Source organism: Patagioenas fasciata, chromosome 2, assembly GCF_037038585.1.
Source record: "Patagioenas fasciata isolate bPatFas1 chromosome 2, bPatFas1.hap1, whole genome shotgun sequence".
NCBI classification, from domain to species: domain Eukaryota; kingdom Metazoa; phylum Chordata; class Aves; order Columbiformes; family Columbidae; genus Patagioenas; species Patagioenas fasciata.
Window position 1 is genome coordinate 1668833 of NC_092521.1, and position 20007 is coordinate 1688839.

Below are 20007 nucleotides of genomic sequence, written 5' to 3' on the forward strand. Positions count from 1 at the left end.
GAGATTCGGATGAGATATATGGAAGAAATTTGTTATAATGAAGGTGGTGAGAGCCTGGCCCAGGTTCCCAGAGAGGTGGTGGACGAACCATCCCTGAGACATCCCAGGCCAGGCTGGACGGGGCTCTGAGCAACCTGAGCTGGTGAAGATGTCCCTGCTCATGGCAGGGGTGGAACTGGATGAGTTTTGAAGGTCCCTTCCAAACCCTGTAACTCTATAGCTCTATAGGTTGGTGAGGAGCCAGAAGCAGAAGCACTAGCGCATCTGACGGGAGACCTGGCATTGCTGCCCGAGACAGATCAATGTGAATCGATGAAGAGTCTTTCTGATGGTTGAAGGGTCTGGCTCTTTGGTGGGTGATGAGACCTTTCCTTTCAGGTTCATCGACACCGCGTGGATGTTGACAGCTGTCAGGACAAATGCCAGGCAGGATATGGCCTGGACCGTGGTCCAAGGATGATCTCTCCAAGGGGCATCCTTCCAAAAGGAGCTCTGTCACCAGCTGATGTCTGCTCCTGTCTGCCTACATGGAGATGGACACTGGCCTGTTAAGCTGGACCTCAGCACAGCTTAACACCACAAGTATGCCCCGAAAAAGGCAAAAAATGGCATTTTAGCCACAATCCCAGAAGGGAAGGCAATAAAAGCTTGATTGCCAAGCTACCAAGCAGCATGAATGGCATTGACCTTCAGAAGCTGGACCTCCCAGCTCTGCTAGGCAACAGCACAGGTTTCTCTGTGCATCTTCTACAAGCATATGGAATATTCTGGCTGTGCTCTCTACTCTGTGGACTCCTTCAACATAGAATCGTTTTGATTCCATGGACCTTTAAGACCATCAAGTCCAACCGTTGACCCAACACCACCAAGCCCACCTCTAAACCACATCTCTAAGAACCTCTAAACCATGTCTCTAAGAACCTCAACTTTTAAACACCTCCAGTGTTTTGAGGGACAACTCATCCCAACCCCTGACACCATTGCAACTGAGACACCATAAATCAAAATGTTCGTGTTGAAAAGGGTGGAAACTTTTGAGAATCAAGCAAGTCCTGCTCACAACTTCAAGGTATGATTGCCAGGTGGTGAGGCACTCTGAGCACACAGAAGAAGCACCTACTCAAAACCAGATACCCTGACAGTCCCACCTCAATCAAACACAAGATCCCCGGTCCTGAGAAACGACTAATTCACAAGGTTGGACATCAAATTTCAGATGAACAACAGGAACTGCCAGACACGGGTCGAGAGCTCTTTCCACACAGCTCTAAGCAAAACCTCCACTGTGCTCGGTACCACTGATCGTTTCACCCAACGTGCCCATTCTGCTCGATTCAGCCTTTCCGGACACTAATTGCTCAGAGCAACATCAGAGCTGGAAAGGAGCCCGCCTGCCAATCCAAAAGCCAATGACCCGCGCTCTCAAAAGCCACGGTCACACAGCCTAAATTGTAGCTAAAAATGAGGCGAGATGATGAATAGAGGAAGAAAATTTCTTATACATCGAGGTGGGTTTTTTTTTGCAGCAGCACATTTATAATTTATAGCTACTTCGGCTGATAAATGGCACTAGACCCAAGTGCCATAACCAGAGGCAAGTGTGAGACATATGTTGAGTAGAAAATGTTCTTGTTTCCACAAAATCGGGCAAGACTAGAATTTGAGGTGGGGAAATGTGCGGATATCCAGCGAGATGTATCCTAAAGAGATGTTGCCCACTCCTCCATTTTTCTCTTTGCACTCGAAACGTGAAAAGAATAAGTCCCACCGTGGCTTTAAATAGAAATAAAATGTACACACCATTAAGAGGCAAAACACGCTACGAGAGCCAATAAGCAATTGTGCCACGGTCCAGCCATCACACCAAGTGCACTCTGTCCGTCCTCAGAAATGTATTTAGAAAGCATTTTCTTTTTCCTCCCTCCTCGTACGACGAACACAGAGCACGACAGTTTTTTAAATGACAAATCAATACGGAGAGCTCTAAAAAGCCAAATTATATTACAGCTCCATTAGAAATTTTCCTGGACTGTGGCTCATGAAGTATTGAATATTTTCAATTACTCTTCTTTCTCCTCCTTCAGCTGACACAAGAGTTATTGAATCAGATGGAAAAATCTGCTCCAAACATAGTTTAAGGCTTTTCCTTCTTTTTAGCAGATAAGTTGCGAACAAGAAGTGAATCTAAACCTCGTAGTCACCTCGGCAAGGTGGACACCCACAAGCACATCTTCCCTCTCCCTGGAAACTTGGAGTTCTTGGTGCCTTTTGATCTTCCGTATTGAACGGATTGCTGCGTTGAGACTTCATTATCTTTCTTAGCCAAAAATACCCTGAGTATCTCAACAGCTCTGCTGGCTCTGGGATTTTCAAGAGAAGAAAGGAATGTAAAATTCAGCTACAACCACCATCGGGAGAGCTTTAGTTTCATCTTCCTCCCCCATCGATATTGATCAGGACCTACAACCACGGTATTGAGTGCAGAGTCCAACTTGGGATCAGTTCTACTCTATTTAAAATGTTACTCTTTTTGCCTCTGCAATAGTGCAACCACTGTAGATTCAGCCTGACAGCTTTTCTAAAGCAACAGAGATACTTAACCTTCAAATAATTCCCTTTATTTTCCCCCTCTGTGTTCATCCTTGTAAATCTTTCTGTCAATGAAAAAAAAAAGGCAATAAAATGGAGGGTGCTGCGCGTCACTCCCGAGCACTCAATACACAAGTGTTGCTTAGTTCTGTCTTTAAAATAATACACCCAAAAAACAGCTAGCATCCAATTTTTAATCACTGGATACTAGCACCACCACTTTGCTGCTTGCTAAAAAAACCCGACTTCCAGCTATGAATGCATAGCAAATATCTCTAAGTGAAGCGTTTGTCTACGATACAAACTCCCATTCATGGAGAAGGATCGGGAACATCTGCCTCTGTTTTGCAGCATCCTCAGAGCATCTTTCGGTACTTCAGTACAACCGGCTTCTCTCTTCGGCATCTTGCCCGTTAATGCGCAGTTTGCCCTCTGAGTTGTTGAGGATAAATGATGAGACTTCTTCCCAACCTCAGGTTTTCCCTTTGAGTCGATTCTACGAATCCAATGGAGCAAGAGCTCCAAGATGCTCAAATGCTCGTTCCAACCGTAGTGTTAAAAGCAACTCAGAGAAAGGAGCAAGGAAAGCGCCGTGAGTGCAGATATTTCCAGTAAAATACCCACCCATGAGACCAACCCCACCGCATTACACCCCAAGAAAGAGGAGAGCTGGCCACGCTATTTCTACTCCCTTGAGTAGAAACTTACAACTACACAGAAGGGAGGTGGTAGTGATATCAATGTGTTAACCTGTGCTATTCAGCTCTCAGTTCTTTTCCATACGTAACATATAGAAACCTTCTAACATTCACCCGAGCCCTGCCACCGCCTTAGTTTCTGCTCGCTAAGATTTATCCTTTGAATTATTTCCAAGCTAATAGGACATTATCTTTCACAAGATTGGTTGCGTGAGCAGATGCAAAGAGCATTTACTAAACAGCTTAAATGGTACTTTGTACAAATCAAATTATTCCAAGTCACAGTTAACCCTGGTCATCCAGTAACACTCCCTGAAGATAAAAATGATACTTTTCAATAATTTTTCCCCTTACACCACCCCGTTCACTCTTCTACTTTCGCCAGTGTACTGAGGTATATGCTGTTCTTGCTTCTGTAGTTTCTACCGTAGGTTTTGCTGATGCAAAAATGTGTATTAGATATTTATGTTACTACAACCAATAATTGTCATAGCTCTGAAAGGCCCAGACGAGATTCCTGCTTCCAAATTTTATCTGCTCCACTCTAGATTCTGTCGCTTCGGGTGAGGCCACACCTGGAGTATTGTGTTCAGTTCTGGGCCCCTCAGCTCAGGAAAGAGATCGAAGTGCTGGAGCGGGTCCAGAGAAGAGCAACAAGACTGGGGAAGGGACTTGAGCACAAGCCCTATGGGGAGAGGCTGAGGGAGCTGGGCTTGTTCAGTCTGGAGCAGAGGAGGCTTAGAGCTGAGCTCAGCACTCTCTAGAACGACCTGAAGGGCAGTTCTATCCAGGGGGGGATTGGGCTCTTCTCCCAGGCACTCAGCAATAGGACAAGGGGCCATGGGCTTCACCTCTGCCAGGGGAAATTGAGGTTGAGATGAGAAAGCAATTCTGTGCAGAGAGAGTGGTCAGCATTGGAATGGCTGCCCAGGGAGGTGCTGGACTCACCGGCCCTGGAGGTTTTTAAACTGAGATTGGCCATGGCACTTAGTGCCATGATCTGGTCAATGGACTGGAGTTGGACCAAGGGTTGGACTTGATGATCTCTGAAGGCTTTTCCAACCCAGTCCATTCTGATTCTGTGAAATCTCCAGGACAGGAATTATTCAGCTCATGTATTTCTGCACTGCCTCACCAAGTATCTTGAAGACATTCCTAATGGCGTGACTTTCCAGGACAAGAACAGCTAAAAAAAAACCCAGAGGAGATGTTAAATCTCCCTATTTTCTCCCCGAATTAAGTTTTGCTGGAATATTTTTCCATTCTCTGCTTTCACCGTTGGGCCCAAACGACTTCTCTCAGAGTTGCATTAACAATGTAAAGACAATGCATTAAATACAAATATTATTTAGGAACGCAGCATTCCCTTAGGAACCCGAGTGCTGCCTGTGTCCTCATGGCAACCGCTCTGAATCTCACGGCGTTTCCTCCCCTTCATCCCTCATCACTATCAAACCCCCGTGTCCTCTCGCCGCACGCAACTCAGACGCGTAGCCTGGAGCATCTTCTCCCTCCTTCACATCCAGTTTTCTTCTCACCACTTCACGTCCCTCTGTATTAACACTCCAGTTGTCTTGGTCTTCCCCCACATTTCTATTTCGCCGACCAATTCTGTCTTCCTGACCCATCACCTCGTCCCTACCACTTGTCATCTATATTGGGATTAAGTCATTTATTGCTCGTTTTTTATCTCCTGTTCACTGACCCCTGGTTTTTGATGGGTTTTTGTAGCCCTCTTGGCCATTTGTGCCTTTCTAGTCCCAGTCTATGCACCTTTTAGGGATGGAAAATAGAATTTCATAGCCTTGAGGCGGGTAGGACACTCGGCAAGGCTGCTGCTTAAGTCAAGTTTAAAATGTCATGTAAGTTTAAGTTCTTACTAAGCTAAAACCATTTAAGTTAAAAAGTACTATCAAAAAACTGGCTTAAACAGCCCCATCTTGCCTTATAGACAGATGTTCCGTAGTCCAGAGAAAGCAATTTTTAATTGATTGCCATAGATCACGGCGGTTAATTGCATCTTGTCTTCCGGCAGCCAATTCGTTGCTTTGCTGCCAAGCAAGTTCATTTTATAACACGGCTGGGATACTTCATGGCGTGAAACGCTCTTTGGATAGACTTTTGAATGCTACGGAGCAAGTTACCTTGTCCAAAACTTCATTATCGCTGCTCGTTTGTGTCCAAATTAGTGAGTTAACGAGGAAGGGAAGGTCTCTCACCTCCTGGAAGGAGTTGTGTCTCTGCTTCCCATAAAAACTGCCTTTAAAAACCAAGAGATAACCAATTTCCACATAGCTCTGGGATAAAGACTCTCCAAGAGTCGACTCACAGAAGAGCGTTGCAATTATATTCCAGCAAACTATTAAAATCTCACTTAGGGAATGGGAAAACAAAGGCTACTTAGCAATACTTACGATCCAGATAGTTAAACCATTACAAGATATTCACCTCCAAGGTATTTAATTTGTAAGCCTGCAACACTTTTAAAACCTTAAACCCTGGCTTTAAAGGTTTCTTTGATTTGCTGATTTTACAGTCAGGTCCAATGTAAGGAGACAGGATAGTGGGCTGGTCAATATTTGCTCCAACTTGGTGTAAATAACCTTATTTCGGCTCCTTTCCCTCCCGAATTCACGCCTAAGCCCAAGCTTGGGCCGTGACACCTCCGACACTTCCCTCAAATAGATCAAGTGGTTTCAAGCCAGTCCTGATCTAACAAAACCAGGACTAAAGAAAATCAATCAACAGATTACCAGAAAACTTCTGGCTTTTCAAATCTCCAGCTAAAGAAATCATTTGATCTCTAATTGTCAAACAATGAGCGCGGGGTGACCGAATGAGAACTTACCCCAAATACCCTTAATTTCGAGTCTCTTTGTGATAAATCCCGGGTTTGTGTTCAGAACGGTGGGTCAGCACTTTAAGCGCTGACTTTAAGTTGTCAATATATTGAAGAATCAAGGAAAAAGAAAGGTATTTTAGAGCTAAGACAGCGTTTTGGAGCCAAGATGAAAGTAGTTACGTGCCAGTCGCTTTCCTGTCACGCAGACATTAAAGCCAAAGGCCTCCCTTGGGATGGGAGATGAAACCGCCAAGATAATCCTGAGGGTTACATGATTTCTACCGTACAGGATAGTCTGAAATGCTTTATGAAAAGAGAAATCAAGCACTCGTATCACAGTTGTGTGGGTGGAGATGTAGGAGTCATCAATAACCTTTAATTACTTCGACGTGCAGCTCTGCAGCCTCTGTAGGTCCCTTCTCCAAGCTCCCAAGTTCTCCAGAATAAAACCAACCCCAGGATGCCTGTTCGTGGCGCTTGCACATTAAATACACTGTTCTAACCTCAATTTCCCCCATTTAGGTATTTCACATCTTTTATTTCTGCGAAATGGAGCGAAGAAAGGCATCAAAATTCAAGTCGTAGCAGTGGGATCGGAAACAGAGAGGGACTGGTCTTAAGCTCAGCCTATTTAGCTTTGAAACTACCTTTTGGCATCCAACGCCAGGGTGCCAAAATGAAGTGGTTTTGGTGCAGTTTTGGCCACATGGGCAGCTATGCATGATGTTTGCTGATTTTCAAGTAATGCAAAGCGACAACGCTTCCATTTTACGGCTTCCCTTGTCACCGGCCGCTCGTAGGATGCTTTGGAACACCTGGTTATGCTGCGAGACTCAAGATTTATCTGCAGCGCTTGAGTAGATTTCCTTTATACGTAGGGAAATTATACCCCAAAAAACTTGCTTTCTCCCTACTTAAAAGTCTTAATGAAAGATATTTATACAGTGTTATCTGCAAGCGTGTTTTTAACCGCATTATCCACGTGCTCCAAGTGCTTCCTATTGCTAAAAGGATTAGGGATTCAAATGGCTACGGACCCCTCCATTGGCTTAGAAGATGCGTTGATTGAATGCAATGTGCTTGAGGAAGAAATAATGCTCGCCGTGATGCACGGGCAAGAGCTGATGGAAAAGTCATTTGTATTTAGGTAAAATCGAGCAAAATTGTTGACAAGATCCAAAAAGAAGAGCCACTGCCCATAAACTCCAGCCAAATTTCCTTTGTGTCTTGAAGCGCTACCTCTAACCATCTTTGATTCGCTCCTGGAGCAGCTTTGAACAGATTCTCGTTTATTCAACAGGAATATTCCAAGTACATCTATCGGTACCGGCCACATGAAACGCGGCGGCCGCGGCGAGGCGAATCTCACCCGTGGCTTCCAGATCTGGATCAGCTGCTTCCTACGGAGAGGAGCATCAGACAACAGCTGCTTCTGCTGCCAAACCTGTTCCACCCTCGGTTTCTACCAAGGGTATGTGTTTAGTCTCCTGTTTAGATGTCACTGGCTCAGAAGACAACCCCGGGGATTGCGGAGATGACAAAACAAACCTTGTTTTCCCCCCGCTGTATGTTCCTCCCACTGTCTTCTCCACACAAGCCTTCCCCAATTTCATTTTCTCCTGTTTTCAGTCGTGAACAAAGTCAAGCCCATTCTCAGGCTTGACTTTTCAACTTCCAGTCTAAGAATCTGCATCTTGATGTCTCACAACAACCTCCTGCAGCGCTCCAGGCTGGCACAGAGTGGCTGGAGAGCAGTCAGGCAGAAAGGGACCTGGGGGGACTAATGGACAGGAAGCTCAACATGAGCCAACAGTGTGCCCAGGTGGCCAAGAAGGCCAATGGTGTCCTGTCCTGTATCCAAAATAGCATGGTCAGCAGGACAAGGGCAGTGATCCTTCCCCTGTGCTCTGCATTGGGGAGGCCACACCTGGAGTATTGTGTTCAGTTCTGGGCCCCTCAGTTCAGGAAAGAGATTGAAGTGCTGGAGCGGGTCCAGAGAAGAGCAACAAGACTGGGGAAGGGACTTGAGCACAAGCCCTATGGGGAGAGGCTGAGGGAGCTGGGCTTGTTCAGTCTGGAGCAGAGGAGGCTTAGAGGTGAGCTCAGCACTCTCTAGAACGACCTGAAGGGCAGTTCTAGCCAGGGGGGATTGGGCTCTTCTCCCAGGCAGTCAGCAATAGGACAAGGGGGCATGGGCTTCAACTCTGCCAGGGGAAATTGAGGCTGGAGATGAGAAAGCAATTCTGTGCAGAGAGAGCGGTCAGCATTGGAATGGCTGCCCAGGGAGGTGCTGGACTCACCGGTCCTGGAGGTTTTTAAGCTGAGACTGGACATGGCACTTAGTGCCATGATCTGGTCAATGGACTGGAGCTGGACCAAGTGTTGGACTGGATGATCTCCGAGGTCTTTTCCAACCCAGTCCATGCTGTGATTTCATAAAAAAGGCATTTTTTTTCCAAATTCTTGCCTCAGCTTGGAAGCCCATCCCACGGGAGCGAAAGCAGCAGTGGAGAACAACAGCACTAGAAGCAGAGGTGCAAGAATTCACCAATAAATCCTTTACCCTTAAGAAAAAAAGCCATAAAAAGTAAGTTGCTGGATTTCTAGGACAGGTTTTAAGTAAGGCTGGCGTCGTATCCTCTCAACCAGGTGGCTTTAAAACCCAGTTTCACGGGAGTGAAAAGCAGTGCTGGAGAACACCAGCACTAGAAGCAGAGGTGCAAGAATTTGCCGAGAAACCTTTGATCCTTCAGAAAAAGCTACAAGTTGTGGAATTTCTAAGACAGGTTTTGAGTAAGGCTGGCGGTGTCTCTTCTCAATCCAGGTGGTTTTAAAACCCAGATCAAGCCTCCTCTCCTCACAGAGCCCATGTGTGCGTCGATTTGCAATGAAAAACCCTGTCCACGTCCCTTCTTCCAGCCGAGAAGAACGATGTATTGCTTAGGCAAGCTCAAGTTTGACAGAAGAAACTAATTACTGCAGAGGCGCTTGTCAGGGTTTGAAGTTCTAGGCACATTATTTACCTCGAACAAAGGACCTAGAGAACTTCCTGCTGAATAAAAGTCTAAGACAGAAAATGTTCTCTGAACCACCGTGATTTTTGCAGAGGGGGATATTTCTTTTGAGCACACCTATTTCCACACACTAAATCCACTGCACTGAACAGCCACGTGACAACACAGATTCCTCAAGGTGACATTCGGGAGATGTGAGATATGCAGAATTCGAAGGGGAAAAGAAAAGGCTTCTAAATGAAAGCGGCGCTGACGGATTCATTTGCAATTTTCCCCTTCCAGCAGCGCTGTTGGGAGCTCTGAGAGATTCAGGAGCATCTCTCAAAAACAGCACGGAAGGTGGAAATGGGGAACAGAATCCTCTCTGCAGCCTTGGGTGGGGTGGGGAGTGTAATGAAAGTCATTTTAATCTGAAATTTAAAAAAGTAAAGAGATTCCTGTGGGCTTTTACTACCCGGGCATGGCACAGTCCAGGCCAGGAAGCTCCATCGAGGTTCAGCATCTCATCGTAAGCATCGCACAGTTTTTGCACGGGAGCTGGAGCTTCATGAAAGTGGCTTGGACAGCAAACCTGAGCCAGCAGCCTCTGCCAGAAGTACAATGAATCTTCGGTGGTCGTTGCTCAGCCAGTCCCAGGACAAAGCTCTGCATGGAGATCCTTCCGCATCACAGCCTTTCCATACTTAAGATGGGGACAGAGTGAGCTTCGAAGGTCCCTTCCAACCCAAACTATTCGATGATTCTCAATGGTAAGTCCTAACGCATAACTCAGGGTGGAGATCCCTCTAAATGCCTCATGCGAGGAAGGAAAGAAGAGTCTTCCTGCTCTGCGCAAAGCCAAGCAAAGGAAAAGAAAACAATACAAGAAAATGAGCTCTGACAATCCCAGTGCTTTGATACTAAGCCTGGAAGTAGATAAGCCTGCTCTTATTTCCCAGAGCAGATCCTTATAGAATCATTTGGGTTGGGAGAGACCCTCAAGATCATCAAGTCCAACCATAACCCAACACTAGAACTAAACCATGTCCCTAAGAAACATCTGTTCAACCCCTCCAGGGATGGTGACTCCAGCACTGCCCTGGGCAGCCTGTTCCAATGCCCCACAGCCCTTTAGGGAAGAAATTGTTCCCCAGATCCAACCTCAACCTCCCCTGGTGCAACTTGAGGCCGTTTCCTCTCATCCTATCACTTGCTACTTGCTAGATAGAGCTCAAAAACTCAAAAAAGAAGGTTTCTTAGGAACTGGAGAAGCAGCATCACCCTTTGAATAAGCATTGAGGTGTATTTCCACGAAGCAGAAAGGCGAGAAACCTCATTTCACCCCAGTCTCACCACTTTACTGGGAAGCAAATGGAAACCACAGGCCTCGCCGAGAGCCCGATCTGCCCAGAGATGCACACACACAAATCCCTCAATGGGGAGTTTTCAGTGTTATTTTTCCTCCTAATTCTTCCCAAATGTTCCTGCCCAGGTTACCAGAGTAAGAGGCGTGTTTGGTTTTGTTATATTACCCTTTGTTTTAAGCCTCAACCACCACACCGCACCAGGTTCTCCTGCCCGCGGAGGAGACGCGGATTCACAGACGCACACGGTAGATTAAAAGGAGCAAAGGAGCTTACAAAGCAGAAGCAGCAGCTCGAAAGCCAACTTCAGGTCGGCAACAGGATCCAGAAACTACTTAAGAGACGGCTTAATTGCTAATAAAACCGATGATACATCCGACTATCCTCCAAAGCCTTCTGTGTGTGCTCGGCCAGCTTGAGGTGCGCTCCTCAATGTGAGTAATTCAACAGATGGACACAAAAGAAACCGAAAGAAAACACCAAACCAACCCCAGAAAACCAAAAGGAAGCAAAGACAGCTCTTCAAGAAGCAGAATTTTCCCTTTCAAGTCCACGTGTACCTTTGCATATCAGGGACAGCGCGTTGCTGTTTCATGTGTTGTCTTTAAAGGATTTAGACTTCAAAGAGGGACTATTCGTCTAAATGGACCATGGGCTTGACTCCAGTAACCTAAATTCTGCCGTTATTTAAACTCACCCTATTGTCCATCCTTCTTTTCCATAGAGGAACCCGCCACATCGCGGTCGATAAGCGACTGCACTTTTCCATCTCGCGCAATGATCTCTCAACTGTGTGCAAAGGGCTCTCGGGCTTGCAAGACGCGCTACGGAAAGATCGATGAAGATCATAATACGATGGCTTCAATTCGCAGGGTAAGTAACGTTTCTGGCCAGGGAAAAGCTTGAGTTTCCAACCACGTCGCCCGTGGAAGTCATTTACATTCAAGCAGGGTGCAGAGCGGAGGGGGAAGATCAATAAGAACGCAACGAGGCAGACAGAGAAATGTCATCACCCTGGGAAGAGGCAGCGCGGAAACCGCGTGGATCTGACAGGAGCACAAATGGACCGGGCGCGTGTGTTTTTGTAGGGCCTACAGGATAGGGAAGGCACCGAGGTTCGATTTGGGGATTTTTCTGTAGCTGGTGGTAAAGAGGAAGGAGATTGGGTGGTCAGAATTGATGATAGAATGGGATGGAAGGGACCTGGGGAGGAAGGGGAGGAAGGGGAGGAAGGGGAGGAAGGGGAGGAAGGGGAGGAAGGGGAGGAAGGGGAGGAAGGGGAGGAAGGGGAGGAAGGGGAGGAAGGGGAGGAAGGGGAGGAAGGGGAGGAAGGGGAGGAAGGGGAGGAAGGGGAGGAAGGGGAGGAAGGGGAGGAAGGGGAGGAAGGGGAGGCAAGGAGGGAGGAAGCGGGGCGCAAAGGAGGGAGGAAGCGGGGCGCAAAGGAGGGAGGAAGCGGGGCGCAAAGGAGGGAGGAAGCGGGGCGCAAAGGAGGGAGGAAGCGGGGCGCAAAGGAGGGAGGAAGCGGGGCGCAAAGGAGGGAGGAAGCGGGGTGCAAAGGGAGGAAAAAGGTGGTGGGGAGGCACCAAGGGAGGAAAAAGCAGGGGAGGGGAAGGCGCCAAGGGAGGAAAAAGCAGGGGGGGAAGCGTCAAGGAAGAAGAGCAGCATATAAACCACCTTCGCTTCAGGTATCGACTGGTCCAGGGCTGGTCAAGCCACCGGTGACAGTGGCAAAGTCCCCAGTGTCCCAAATCCTTCTTCTCTGCCACATGAACGCCCAGATGCCACCAACCCCGTCCCTCCCTTTCAACACGGACGTTTCTCCCAGTCCAACTGGGTTTCAAGAGCTCAGCACTAAGGAGCAAACTTGAACACTCCCCAGAAGTCAAAAAGTTCCGCTCCGCACCGGAAGCATCATTTCCAATCAAGGTTCGACGCAGGAACGAAACCTTCGAAGGATGACACCATCTGTAAAATACAATAAGCGAAGCCTTTTCCCTCTGACAGTCGATTTCAGGCCTCATTTGCCACGAGTTTTATGAGATGTTAATCAACAATCAAAAATTTCCACGTCTCCCGCTGCAGGAATAGTGGTTTCTGCTCTCTAAATGACACCACTGGGTTACTACACGTCACAGTTCAGGAGCCCTCTCTGCTTGTTGCCTATTTCCTTCCTATTGCTACCTGGCAATCAGCTGGGACAGTAACGAAAGTCAGAGCGATGTGTTTGCCTCCTTAAAAATTTGGCATCCATATGGATTATCTCTTGCAAAGCTGTTTGTGGGAATATTTAAAGGATAGGAGCAGCCCCAGAAGCAAGAAGAAGAAAATAAATACAATTATCAGGTGTATTAAGGCCGGAGAAAGAACGAGGGGTGAAGAATTGGAGAAACAGAATCACAGAATGGACTGGGTTGGAAAAGACCTCAGAGATCGTCAAGTCCAACCCTTGGTCCAACTCCAGTCCATTACCAGATCATGGCACTAAGTGCCATGGCCAATCTCAGCTTAAAAACCTCCATGGCCGGTGAGTCCAGCACCTCCCTGGGCAGCCATTCCAATGCTGACCACTCTCTCTGCACAGAATTGCTTTCTAATCTCCAGCCTCAATTTCCCCTGGCAGAGTTGAAGCCCATGCCCCCTTGTCCTATTGCTGACTGCCTGGGAGAAGAGCCCAATCCCCCCTGGCTAGAACTGCCCTTCAGGTCGTTCTAGAGAGTGCTGAGCTCACCTCTAAGCCTCCTCTGCTCCAGACTGAACAAGCCCAGCTCCCTCAGCCTCTCCCCATAGGGCTTGTGCTCAAGTCCCTTCCCCAGTCTTGTTGCTCTTCTCTGGACCCGCTCCAGCACTTCAATCTCTTTCCTGAACTGAGGGGCCCAGAACTGAACACAATACTCCAGGTGTGGCCTCCCCAATGCAGAGCACAGGGGAAGGATCACTGCCCTTGTCCTGCTGACCACGCTATTTTGATCCAGGACAGGATCCCATTGGCCTTCTTGGCCACCTGGGCACACTGGTGGCTCATGTTGAGCTTCCTGTCCATTAGTCCCCCCAGATCCCTTTCTGCCTGACTGCTCTCCAGCCACTCTGTGCCAGCCTGGAGCGCTGCAGGGGTTGTTGTGGCCAAAGCGCAGGACCCGCCACTTGGCTTTGTTGAACTTCATCCCATTGGAATCGGCCCATGTTTCCAGTCTATCCAGATCCCTCTGCAGAGCCCTCCTGCCTTCCAGCAGCTCCACACTCAAGCAAGGCACCTCCCATTGTAACAGCACAATGTGGTTCTTTCTCCAGTTACGATTAATTCCAAAGTCACGGGGCAGATGTTAATCTCGAGATTGCTCCACTTCTTCCCCTCAGCACCTGGAGTACATTTATCCCTCCTCGGCAATTGGAATTAAAAATAGCCAGCCTGGATTAATTGCAAAGTAGGGAAAAAAAGAGAAAAGTATGAGAGCAGAACTGTTTATTTTTGAGAGGAGGAAAGGTCGAGGTTCAATGCGTTATCTAGAGCATGTAAGGAAATAACCACTGAAGCAAAAACGTGGGATGGGGAGTGCGGTTGCTGACTACAGGAACGAGAAATTATTGTTTTGAAGGTGCTGGAAAGAAGAGGTCATTGTAACATTTGTAGTGATCTTGATCGGCCGCCAAAATGAAGTTCTCACTCATATTTGGGGGCAAACGTGTGCAAATAAACGTGCTGTAAAAACCCTGCTGTACAGCGACAGTCAAGCCTAAAATTCCTACAACTGATGATTTAGGATCCATCCCCTCCCCGGCTCTGCCACAATGTTGGGGAACTTCCAAACTTCACAGACTCTATATCAATTTTACTCCTGGAATCAGCCCAGTCCCTTGAGACTTCTCAGTTGTATGTGGTGGTTTGGTTTTGGTTTGTGGGTTTTTGTTTAAAGGTGGTTGGGAAGGGACTTTATTTTATTTTAATTGTGTATTCACAAGTTTCTAGAGCTGCTAAAACCTTCATCTTTCAGAAGACGAACACACCACAAGTCTTTGGTCGTAATATAATTGCCAGAAGGGTTTGAGGACTTGAGCCTTGCCCAAACTGGTCTTAAACCAAGACACCTACTCACAGACTTGAGCCTTGCCCAAACCAGTCTTAAACCACGATACCTATTCACAAGACACAATGTTTTCTATCTAGATTATAGTTTACCTAAAAAACTTACCCAGAAAAACTTGCCCTGAATCGACTTCACCGGCCTAAACACAGATTGGACCAAGTGGATTGAGATAATGGTCAAATCAGTTGACCTGAAGGAGAAGCCACAAGATGACGTTGCTGGAACAGGGTTTAGGAAGCTGCTCCTATTTAAAGGAGTTTGTGAGGGGGAAGTTTTCTACACCAACACGTTGCATGTTTCTACAGTTCAGGATTTCAAGCCCACAAATATTTCCCGAATGGCAACTCCCATGTGGCGGCAGGAGGTGACGGCCTGAAGTTTGAGGACTTAAGACCAAAGCAGGTGACCTTCAAATCCAGCTACAAAACTGTGGATTCACCCAGTTCTCCAGTATAGCTCCTCAAAAAGCTTTAAATAAGGCCGAAGTTGACAAAACTCCTGCCCTGGAGCTTGACCCAAGAACATCAGGCTTATCCTTGGAGACGACCTACGTGATGCAATAGGTCTCCTCCACCTTCCTACCAAAGAAAGGTCACGCTGGTCCATACAACAAGATTTCCTGCTGCTTTGTCCAGTCTAAGCTGAAATATTTCAGCAAACAAGACTCCATTTCTCTAGGAAGAAAGGTTTTATGGCAAAGTTTAGTCTGTTAGGACGCGCTCAACACTCAGCCTGGACATCCCTGGAAGTGTTCAAGACCACATTGGATGGGACTTGGTGCAACCTGGTCTAGTTGAAGACGTCCCTGCTCATGGCAGGAGGTTGGATCGGATGATCTTTAAGGTCCCTCCCAACCCAAACCATTCGATAGCTCTGTTAGGCCCAGCCTAAGGATTTCGGAGACTCAGAGGCCTAAATGAGAGATGAGCTGTAGATACTCTGATTTTACGATATCGCAAGCACAGGCAATAAAGCAGCTTTCAACCGCTGAAAGCCGCAGCTCTGAAGACAAGAGTTACGTACAGAAAAGTTGCTGGGATTGCCCCAGATTTTATGATATTTTTATTGTAATATTAAAGAGGTGGAGGAGCAGCAACAGGCACCAAATCCATCATGAGCGGCACTTGACAACACACACCCAGCAGGTCTGATATCAAACCCATCACACACACACAGACGTTATTTTCCTATCTTTCACAAGCCAGAAATCCCATAAAATGCTTTAAAAATGTATTATTTTGGAAATAGCCTATATTTAAAATTATATAAAACATCTGGAAGCTCTACAACTAATTGATGGGTTGGAGAAGCTTTCTCAGCCTATAGGGCCTATATTTCAGCTTTAAAATGATGCTATTACACCACTAATATATTTAAAAGTCACAATCACAGGTCCAAAACACCCAATATAGGCCAGGAACAATGAGGCAGAAATCAGAATAAAAAGCCGGCCCTGCTACCCACACAACCCGTATCATCTCACTGCTCTTACATTGCCAAGTTCATTAGTGTATATATATTAATTAATCTTCACAAATCTGGTCAAGACTATCCCTGGTGTCACTGTTAAACCGAACGGCTGCAGCAGCTGTTTGGGACTTACCATCAAAACCATGTTGTGGTTGCAAAGAGGGTAGAAAGCGGCTCCCGTCCCAACAAGACAACAACAACCAAAGAGCGAACAATCAAAATAAGAACTCGCACCCACCAATCACACACTGACCATGGTGGATATCAGGAAAATCTGTTGTGAAAGGCAAGGATTTGGATAAAGTTCAACAGTCAGGACCTTCGAGCTGCAGGTTACAGGAGAATACAGCATTTCTGCTTCTCTTATTAGGATGGTTAACGACCTCATTTAAGCCACGTAGGGTATAGCCGGGAATTATAGGTTCCTCAAACGCCGTTAGTGATAAATCACGGAAATTCAGCCGTGAGTGTTTCTCAGGTACTTTCATATCAGCAATATCAGTTTTACCGGGCGGACGACAACTTTGGTCCCTCCCCTCTTTTTCTTAATTCTGCTATTTCGCTCACGGCCGCGTTTGAAAAGCTCCTTTGAGCCCATCTCCAGCTCTTTTGGAGCTTCATGAAGACATCTGGCTCGCAGACACCCAGACCATGACTTTGTCTTGATCTGCAGCGACCAGAGATTTCGGTGGGAAATACCCTATCAGCAGCATCTTTAGCGCGAGAGCAAAGATTTCCCTATAGATACCGAGGGCCCCAACATACGCATTTCTTCCCAAAGCAAGAGCACTAAAATTCTCTCTCCCAAGGGTATTCGCATAACTCAAGCCGGCATGATGAACATTAAAGGCTCATTTAGACTTGAAAGGCACCCCAGGTACCGGTGGAATGAGTTGCGCTGTGATCAGCCATTCAAACCCTAGCGCGCAGTCGGATTAATCTAAATTTTAGGCTGGGAACGTAGTTCTCGATCAGCTGAGCATGCAAGATACGCAGGGAAAAAGTGAAGTTACTGGTTGCCAATGGGCAAGAATCTACTTGGGCTTTGCAACGCCGTTAGATATGTTGAGCTCTCCCTCTTGCAGCGTCCCTAAGCAACGGGAAAGAAATATTAAGCTTCCCCCTTCCAAAAAGAACCACAAATAAAGGTGTACAGCACAGAACAATACTCAGAGAAGCAATGTTAAGATCGCACCTTGCAAGTGTAGGCAAAATGTCACATCCACAGACTTAACTCGCATCCACGAGCCCCATAGACCAAATACCGGCACTTTTTCCTCCCCCCCGAATTCGGCAGCGAGACATTTTGTGAAATTGCGAGGGTGCCACGTCCCCCCCGCCGCCATCCCCGAAGAAATCGGCTCCTCGGCGCCCGACGGATTCGCAGCGAGGTGCAATCACACCGGTTTGAAACCATCACGCGGTGCATTCACGTTCAGCCGCAGCTGCCGCCCGGGGAAGACGCTTCACGGAAAACAGCGACCAACCGGTCACGGCAACGGCGCATCCACCGACACCAACCGGGCCACACACACCCACAGCCCTCCCCAAGCCACCTGCTGCTCAGAGGTACCCAAGAGCTCACCCCAAGCTCCTCATTGTCATTAATTTTCTGGTAGAAATGTGTTTTATTTACCCCGTTAAGCCCAGCCAGCTGCATGCGCCAGGTGAGGGAGCGGAGGGCGGCAGCTGCGGGTTTATCTGTAGAGGTCACTCAAGTGTTGATTAAACCGCGATCGCCAAGGAAGGAGGAATTGGGGGGGAGGATAAAACAGATTTAAACATTCCTTCCCATCGTGCAGTTTTGCAGCCGGAGGATGCGGGTCTGGTGGGGGGGGGGGGGGGGCGCGGGCAGCAAAGCAGCGCAGAGAGCGGAAAAAAATCAAATAAATAATAAGAATATAATAAAAAAGAACCAGCGGCTCGCAATCCTCCGCACATGTGAAATAAATAAACCCCGTTCCAGCGCAAACACCGACAACTCGGCCATTTCGACCCTCTCCGAGATCAGTTCAGCCCCCCCCATCCCTGCAGCCCCCCCCATCCCTGCATCCACACCCACTTGCACGCCACCCAGACCCCCCCTTTTCGCCCTGCCACACCTTACACCTCCGTAAAAATCCCTCCCTTGGCTGCATCCCATGGGGTGGGATCCAGCCCGTGTGTAACCCCCCCCCGCAGAGCGGCCACGGGGAGCGGGATGGGGCTGGATCCAGCCCTTCCATACCCCCCACTGGAGAACAAGGGGGATCCAGCCCCTCTGTGGGGAGCAGGGGGGGATCCAGCCCCTCCATAACCCCCCTGAAGGAGTAGGGTGGGATCCAACCCTTCCATAGGGAAGGCGGGGGATCCAGCCCCTCCATACGGAACAGGGTTGGATCCAGCCCCTCTATGGGGAACAAGGGGGGATCCAACCCCTCCATAGGGAACAAGGGGGGATCCAACCCCTCCATAACCCCCCTAAGGGAGCAGGGGGAGATCCAACCCCTACACCCCATACGGATCAGCGTGGGATCCAGCCCTCCATATGGAACAGGGTGGGATCCAGCCCCTCCATAACCCCCATAGAGAGCAGGGGGATATCGAACCCCTCCATGGCGGGGGGGGGGGGGGGAGGATCCAGCCCCCCAATAGGGATCGGTGTGCGATCCAGCTCCTTCATGGAGAACAGGAGGGGAATGCAGCCCCTCCATAGGGAGTAAGGGGGATTCAACCTTCCATGGGGAGTAGGGTGAGATCCAGCCCCCCCCTTCCCCAGCTACCCCGATGGAGAACAGAGGTGGATCCAGCTCCTCAATGGGGAACAGGGGGGGGGATCCACCCCCCCCATAACTCCCCTGAGTAAGCAGGGGGGAGAACCAGCCCCTCTATGGAGAACAGGGGGTGGGATCCACCCCCTCCATGGGAAACAGGGGGGAGAGCCAGCCCCTCCACAACCCCACCTCCATGGGGAGCAACGTGGGATCCATCCCCCCACCCCATTTGCCAATGTCCTCCCTGGAAATCAGGGTGGGGTTGGGATCCATCCCTCCTCCCCGCAACCATACAGAACCAGGTGGGCGCATCCAGCCCCCACCCCCCACCTTGCACCACATTTGAGGGAGGGGGGGTGAGTGAGGTTGGGCTTCACCCCCCCCAAACAGGAGAGGGGGGTGAGGATCCAACCCCACGCCATGCAAACCAGGGGGGATCCCCCCCCAAAATCAAGGTGGTGCTGACACCCACCCAACCCCCCCATTAAGTCCCTCCCCGTGTTCATCCAGAAGGACGACAGAAGGTGGATAAAACACCCCCTCCCCAAAAAATGACACAGATATCGCCAAGGTGGGGGGGGGGAAACACCCCCAAAAAGTGGGGGCACCCCCATAACCCCTACATAAATATATACGGAGAAGTGAGGACGGAGGAGCCCCCCCCACCAAGGGTGATAAAAAGCGGTCCAGACCCCTCTGAGCGCCCCCGAGGGTGTTCAGAGAAGGGTCTGGGTGTTTAACACAGGGGGAGCAGCCCCCACTTCCCCCCTTTCTCAGGCCTCAAACCCCCTCAGAGGCCTCACCCCCCTCAGACCCCCCCCCCCCCCCGCCCCCGCGGTGCCGCTTCTCACCTCTCCGCCATGTTCCCAGGGGCTTCACCGCTCGCCGGTGGCCCCGGTCCCGGTTCGGCCTCCCATGGCCCCGGTGACCGCCGGACCCACCGCCCCCCCCCCTCTCCCCGCGTTCCCCCGCGGCCGCTCCGCCGCTCACTGAGCGCGGCGGCCCCGCCGCGTCCCCGTCACCAGCGACAACGGCGGCGCCGCCAATGGGGACGGGCGGAGGGGGCGTGGCCTCCGCCTCCCGTAGGCCCCGCCCCCTCCCCACCGCGCCCTGAGGGGGTGGGCGGGGCGAGGCGCGGGGCTTGATGGGAGGGGTAGTTCGGGCGGCGGGCGCATGCGCAGAGCGCGCCTGCGGTGCATATACGTGCGGATATACG

The 20007-nt window shown here is 49.1% G+C and overlaps 1 protein-coding gene across 1 annotated transcript in view; it reads right to left on the reverse strand.

The window, feature by feature from the left end:
• The window catches only part of ARHGAP39 (Rho GTPase activating protein 39), a 154099-nt gene extending 134341 nt beyond the window's left edge, over positions 1-19758 (reverse strand). Inside the window, exon 1 of the mRNA XM_065830347.2 lies at positions 19643-19758. Within this exon, the coding sequence (XP_065686419.1) occupies positions 19643-19653 (11 nt within the window). The 5' untranslated portion in view covers positions 19654-19758. The remainder of the gene's footprint in view (positions 1-19642) is intronic.
• Positions 19759-20007: the final 249 nt, after the last annotated feature.